Source organism: Pterocles gutturalis, unplaced genomic scaffold (assembly GCF_000699245.1).
Source record: "Pterocles gutturalis isolate BGI_N339 unplaced genomic scaffold, ASM69924v1 scaffold9227, whole genome shotgun sequence".
Classification (NCBI taxonomy): Eukaryota; Metazoa; Chordata; class Aves; order Pterocliformes; family Pteroclidae; genus Pterocles; species Pterocles gutturalis.
Genome location: NW_010112744.1, coordinates 1 through 7,118, shown reverse-complemented (window position 1 = coordinate 7,118; position 7,118 = coordinate 1). Strand labels below are relative to the sequence as shown.

Sequence of the window (7,118 nt, the reverse complement as noted above, 5' to 3'; positions counted from 1 at the left end):
GAAATGGTAGGGAAACTGGGTCCCTGCGCCTTTATGAATTATTGCGAACGGCCTGAGATTTAGTAGGGATTTACATATGACCACTAAATGGGTCAGCAGGGAATGACATTTCACTTGAGATTTGTAAGATTTATGTTGGGATAGCAGAGCTATCATAAGGTCAGAGGAGAGCTCCTGCTCATCGAGAGGCAGGGGGATGCTGCCTGTCCCTGCCGCCTGGCTGAAAGACCTGATCCAGCTCCTCTCATTTAGCCACTGGAAATCACTGATTCTTCAGGCCATATGTAACTCAGACCTGAACTTTAGGTGTGTAGTCTGTACATTTAAAGTGTGAGTAGCTGAATTGTGTTAGGAAAACAATGTATTTTATTTATTGTTTTTCATTTAGAGATAGTAAAAGCCTTTGGGAAGGTATTGTTCGACTGCTACATGGCACATGGTTCTGGGAAAGCTCCTTTTGCTCCACTGGACTGGAATAAGCTGTGGTAGTGGATACACTTAGATATTACTACATCTGCACTAGAGGATTTTCAGCTTTAATTATGCCGATGCATTCTTTAAGCATAGAGCAGACCTAATTTTAGGACTAGCTTTTTTTGAACATCAAGGAAAGGAAATGAAGCTATGGTAACTACCCTGCAAATGTGTCTGTTTAAAAGGTTTTAGGGAGACCTTTACACAAATGTTAAAATAACATATTTTTAAGTCAGAATGTAATTTGCCCCCTCTTGTAATTTACTCTTCGCATACTCCTCAAGCAGCCTTGTGCCAATCTCAGTCTTTATTTAGTTCTGCTGGAATATATTTGACTTCCTAAGAGTGTAAGAACTTCTCCCTTTAGCGCATGTGGGAGGGTGTACTTGGCACGTATAAAGCACTTCTGCCCAAGGGCAGGCAGGGCTGGTGTGAACCCCAGTGACTTCAAATGGCTGTGGATGACCCTTGTTGTTGAGAGCACCTAACAGCTTGGAGACATCTTACTCATATTTCTTTCCCAGTCTGTCAGGCTGAAGTTTTTCAAGTCTGTCCTTGAGATAAACCTGGAACTTACCCCAGGTTTAATCAGGAAAATGTATGTGTCAAGTTGTTCTTCATCATCAAATTTTGCTAATAAATGCCAAGCTCTTGTAGGGGACAAGAAATTCTTAGCACATGTGTTTACAATTGAAATTTTAGCAGTGCAATTGATGCTGTTGCATATGTGTTCAGCCCGTAACTATCAAATAAGAGACAGGCTATGTACAGAAGAAAAGACTTCTATTTATTTGTTTTAAATTGTCATAGCTTAAATTAAACCAGTTGAATCAGCCAACTAAGACTGTTCCTCAAAACTGTTTCCCCTTTGCATATATAATAATTTGCTCAGATATCTATAATAGTTTTCCTGTAATTGCCTGTGTTAGATGGACTGCATGTCCTGAACATAAAAGCAGTTTAGGATTGATCCCTCCACAGCGAAATCATGGATTTTCCTTTCCCATCTGTTGAATTAGAATTGAAATATGGGAAATTTGTTTTTCAAATTAAGACATTCTATTTTTCCTACATAATGTAACTTTATTTTTCTGGACTTCTTGTCTTAAAATAAAAAGCTTCTATTGGTATGTAAATAAGATAGAATTACTTAAAATTGCAGACTCAGGAAAGTACAAGTGAAACTGTAACAGGGAGATCTCTAAGATACTATGTAAGTAGTCAAAATAGAAGTGTGTCTTGGAGTTAAGCTTGCCTTACTGTACAGACCATGAAGTAAAGCTGTTGCAGAAAAAAAAAAAAATCTCTGTGCAGTTAGGACTGGTCCAAATATATATGGAACAAATTCAAGGCAAACTTGGCCTGGAAACCATGGAAGAAAATAAACCAAGTGCTTCAGTAAGGTAATTTCAGAGTAGCGCTTTAGTATTGTTGAAATCTTTAGTCCATATCCATGCACATGGCAAAAAGCCTTGCAAATAGTCTAGTTTTCAGCTATCAATCTTTTTAACAAGAGAAATGGCAGGGTGGGTTTGTGGCAGGGGTCAGAGGACAGCTCATTCTGCAGAAGCGTACAGCGAGCGAAGGAAGACCTCTGCTGATAGAGCCGGGCACTGCACAGCTCTGAGAGCACGGCCGGGGAGAAGCCTTGGCAGTGCCTTTCCCTGCGGGACGCCGAGCCTGGGTAGCGTGGGAGCTAGCAGCTCCTCGGGGGAAAGGTGCCAAAAAAGCAGCAGTGCAATGTTGCAATTAGCATTTGTGGAAGAGACGTGGAGGTGGTGGTCCCCATGGCCACAGTGGCCTTCCCAGAGGTGGCTGTGCTGGGGTGGAGGTGACGGGCTGTCAGCCAGGCTGGCCGGCGCCCACAAAGAGCTTGGCTGTGCAGCTGGGCAAAACGGGCTGTGTACAGTCTGGACCTAAATGCAGATCAAGCTTCATTATATTTTCATTTCAACTCCAAGCCCTTTGGGCTCCTGATCCACAAAAGACTTGCAACTGTGTCATTTTATGCGAGCAGCCCCTTACTCTTTCCTTGCAATGCTCGTGCACTTCAGGTTAAGGACGCATGTAACGGCTGTGTTCTCCTGGGCCCTGGGCGCTGAGTATTCCTCGTGCAGAAGCCATTGAAGAGATATCTTAAATGGATCAACCAGCCCCTGCAGTGTTGGGCAGGTGCAGGGCAATGTCCTGGCTACACTTCCCCAACACATGCAATGGCACCGCTGCAGCCAGGGCAAGTGAAATCAAACCCCCCTCCATCTCACGGGATCAGCATTTCTTACGGGACTGGCTCACACTACCTGAGGCATACACCTTGAGTGCTTCACAGTGTATAAAGCTTTTACTCAAAATTCTAAAGGATATATAATGACTGAGGGTTTTTTCATTGCTGTTTTTAGACAAGTGATGGAGCAACAGCAACAGCGCCAGGAATCTCTGGAAAGAAGAACCTCTACCACAGGCATGTATCAAACCAAGCAGATATAGTCTCTCCCTGCTTGTCTCCTCTGGCTGTAGTTGGGTTTTGCGTGGTGCTCTACAAAAGCTAGACTGCTAAAAGCAGTTGTAGTTACAATTAGATTTTAAAGCATTTTCAGCTAGGGACTTACATGCACTCGGGCATGGTTGTGTTGTTCCACAAAGGCTCAGTCAGGTCTGGGGTGTGCAGGTGGAGCTGGGCAGGTTTTGTGCTTGGCAAAACTTGTACGGCTGAGGGGGATTTTAGGCATGCCAAGGGGGGGCTGGCCACGCTTCTTCCACACCCATGGAAGGTAGCACAGCCACCACAACAGTGACTCTGTGTTTCCAGGGGATGTCAGCCTGAAGGGGTGGAGGTGCTGGATGTGCCAAGTCAGGCACTCCCCATCGCTCTGCAGCACAAAGCAAACTACAGTGCAGACAAAAATACAGCTCTAGATGGGGATTTTGTGGTCATGAAGTGAGAAGTCTTCTGTGAGCTTAATGGAAAAAAATATATATATTTAATGAGTTTACAAAAATCTTCTAAAGCATATTAAGTTGCACAAAGCTGAGAGCAGAGATGACAGGAATAGCTTATAACTACAAAGTATGGCTCTGCCTCTTTGCAGGAAGGCAGAGCAAGCAAGCCAAGATGGCATCTTGTGTTTGGGTTTTTCTTTTGGGGAAGTTTTCTCAGTTAATCTGGCCACATAAGTGAAATGCTTTTCCTCAGCTGCTACAACTTTTTAGTTTTTGACTTGAAACCAGCTCAGACATACACATGCACCTTAGTCAGTGACAGAAGTTGTTGGACTCTTTCAGCAGAGGTTACTGTTGGGAACAAAGCCAAAATCCTGCCTCAGCATCCGCAGGGAGTGGGACATGTCTCCTGGAGGCTTCTGGCTGTCCCCTCCCTGGCTACGAGGTGGCCACTGCATGTCCCTTGCAGCTCCCCTGGTGCAAGGGTGATGCTCGTGATCCTGACTCAGATTCACATGGGGCTTGGAGGAGCCTCACCGCACTGGAGCACACAGCCCAGCTTCTGCTGGCTCCACAGAGCGCTCCAGTTCTGCCAAGGGTTGGACACCCCCAAGCTGGTGCCTGCCAGTGCCTGCCCCATCTCCTTTATGCTTTGTTTGAATTTCGCTTTGCGCTTACTTTGCGGTGCCTTTTTCTCTGTTCTGCTTTGCTTTGGTTTCATTCCTTGCTGCATAGACATCTTATTCTTTTCATTTGTCTTTTCTGTTCTTTTAGTTTCCACCTTTCAGATAAGCCTGTGCTCTCCCCCGTCTCAGCCCCAGTCTCCTCCTCCTGCCTGCAGTAGCTGCGGTGCTCCTGCCCCTGGTGCTGTGCCCCCCCCACCACCTCATGCTAGAGGTGTCTCTTTGGCACCCGCTGTCCCCGAGCCTGCCAGTCAATCTTCTTTCAGATCCCCACGGAAAGCCAGAGGGCCCCCGCAACTCCTGCACAGGCACTCAGCCTCTGAGCTGCCAACAGCCCTGGGTTCCTCCCCTCCAGCCTGCCCAAACCACAGGACCGTCACGCCAGGCATCAGGCAGACCTCGCTGTCTCCACCACCTGCCCATCCTTCCCCCTTTCCCTTTGCCTCTCGCCAGCCTCTCAGGCGCTCTTCTCTTTCCTGCTCTCCTCGGTCTTCTGCTTGCCCCACCAGCAATGCAGCACCTCTGAAGAGGGGTGACGTGCTGCAGCCACGTGGTCCCACCATCCTCCCCGTGATTCCTGTCCCGCCTGACAAGGTCAAGGGACCCACAGATAAAGCAGGCCAGGACGCCTCGGCAAATGTACCTCTGAATGGCTATCCTGAAGAACAGATTGCTTTAGGCCCCTCTGGGACCCAGGTGAAATGCCTGGATGGGTCCTTCTTTCCACACCTAGGAGCTACACCCTCCTCCTCGCTGCCCACCATCACCAGTCCCCCCAGCTCCTTTGGCCAAGCTCCTTCCCCATCCTCCCATCCATCATCTCGTCCTCCACAGCAGTGGTATCAGCCCATGTCACACTGTCTTCCATTGCCTCTCCCTTACGCTGCTGTGTCTGAGGTGACTATGCCCAGGAGGACCCCTCCTTACATGACTTCATCAGCCATTGCCCACTTGAGTAAGTACTGATTTTGAATGAGTTGCGACCTGTATAAAGCCTTAGCTTTCAGCTATTTAAAAAGCCCCATTTGCACTGCCTGTGACTGCTAGAAAAAGGGCTGATAGACCCAAGGCTCCTCCTGTTGTACATGATTTCTGAAACCAAGGCGGAAAAGTATAAAAATCACTCAGTACTGGTCCAGGGACCTTCTGAGCTAAAAGTAAGGCAAAAAAAAAAAAAAAAAAAAAAAAAAGAACTGCAGGGCCAGGGCACTGTAGATGGGTTGTTGCAATGCATATTCTTACTGTATTAGCCCAGAAGGAGAATTTTATCATCCAGCAGAGTCAAACTGCATTTGGCAGTGAGCTTCGCACAAAACCTATATTCGGCTGGTCCCAGCACAGTGGATGGGCTCTTCTGAAGCTGGAGGCCAGGTCTGCAGTAGACTTGTTGCCTCTGTAGCAATATTGGTAGAGGTTGTGATTTTTATTCTTTTTCTTAAGTGGTATTTCTGTTACCAGCAAAACATATAACATGGATTTTGTTGTACTTACCCAGAATCCCCTGTGCTTATGTAATTTATTTCCTTCTGGAAACTCTCTTCCCGGTATAAACTGCATTTATAGTTGAGGGCTTGTCACTATAACTATTCCAGCAAACCTGTTTCAGTGCAGGCAGATCAAGAGCTTGTGTCTGCCACTTTGCATATGGTCTTGATTTCTAGCGCTTGTCTAAAGCCTGTGGAGTTAGAACAGTTACGAGTAATGCCTATTTGCAATTCAAATCATACGTTTTGTGACTTGGACCCATTCCTGTTTATAACCACATATAATGTTTAAATGATGTGCCTAGAAGAAAACGGAGACATTTCCTTTCATTTTCTGCTAAAAATATTACATCAACCACTGGAGGCTCAGTCCTGCAGCTGATATAAGTCCTTCAAATCCACCTTAGTTCAATGAAGTTATTTTAAATTCACATCAGGCCATTATTTTGACTCAGTTCAATTTTTGCCTCGGGCTGGCCTCTAATTAGGTGGGTGTAGTTTTGCAATTACAATTAACTGTACCCACAATGAATTAGCAGCTATTATGTTCATGAACCAAAGAGGGCTTGAAATGTTTAAAGTATTTCTAATAGCAGCCATGGTTCATTTCAAGAATGGAATTGGGAGTGGGAAATAATGGCAGAAGTAACCACAGAAATAAGTTAGTATTGTAAGAAAACCGAGATAAGAAGAAAACTAGGCTGATAATGTTAAATACAGTTTCCAAATGTTCCTCAGTCAAAACCTGCATATCTTTCAAAATAACACTTACTGAAAAACTGAATCTGTGATTATGTATCAGGAGCAGCCTGTTCTGAGAGAGTGTAACGTGGGAAAATACCCTTGGGGAGGTGGATTCGTTCAACTGCCCTGTTACAGACGGGCAAAACACTGGAATGGAGTTACCCACCATCAGCCCCTCCAATGGGCTGCTGCTTTGAGAAGCTTTGTTGAACCTCGGGGTGCTTGGAGCTGGACTCTCCCCCTGTTATTCTGCAAGACTACCTGAGGCCACACACTTTCTGTTCAACAGAAAGGAGGACGTGTCACTCTAGCCCACAATTGTAGTGAAAAGCTGATGTTAACATATGTCCACACAGTGGGCTGATGTAGTTTATTATCTCCGTATAGCAAGCTATGAAAGGAGCAGAAGAAGGTGCCACTTACGAATTGGGAAGTGTTGTCTGTGTTTTGATTTTGGCACAGAATAAAACACTAGCCCAGCCAGGGAGAAGAGGAGGGAGAAGGCTAGTTTATCAGTGACAGCGGCTCGCAGTAGGACACAACTGTAGTTGATTGACTGTTGGTGCACCCATCATCCTCCGTTCTTCTGCGTGCTTGGTGCTTCCTTGCATTGCTCACTCATCACACAGTCAGGTCATGGCCTTGGGAGCGAGAACGTGACCTTGTGTATGGGCTGGAGGAGACCATGCTTCACATCTAATTCATATTCTCTGCATTTCAGGCCCAGCACTTCCACCTGGTCATCCCAGTGGCGCTGCTGTGATCCCTGCTTCGTCCGGGGGGCCCCCACCTC

At 46.1% G+C, this 7,118-nt stretch overlaps 1 protein-coding gene across 1 annotated transcript in view; it reads left to right on the top strand.

The window, feature by feature from the left end:
* The window catches only part of LOC104462289 (ena/VASP-like protein), a gene marked incomplete at its 3' end in the record, with an annotated part of 61,392 nt that extends 54,278 nt beyond the window's left edge, over positions 1–7,114 (top strand). Inside the window, exons 4-5 of the mRNA XM_010074179.1 lie at positions 2,874–2,935; positions 7,047–7,114. Of these exons, the coding sequence (XP_010072481.1) occupies positions 2,874–2,935; positions 7,047–7,114 (130 nt within the window). The remainder of the gene's footprint in view (positions 1–2,873; positions 2,936–7,046) is intronic.
* Between the last annotated feature and the right edge of the window lie 4 nt (positions 7,115–7,118).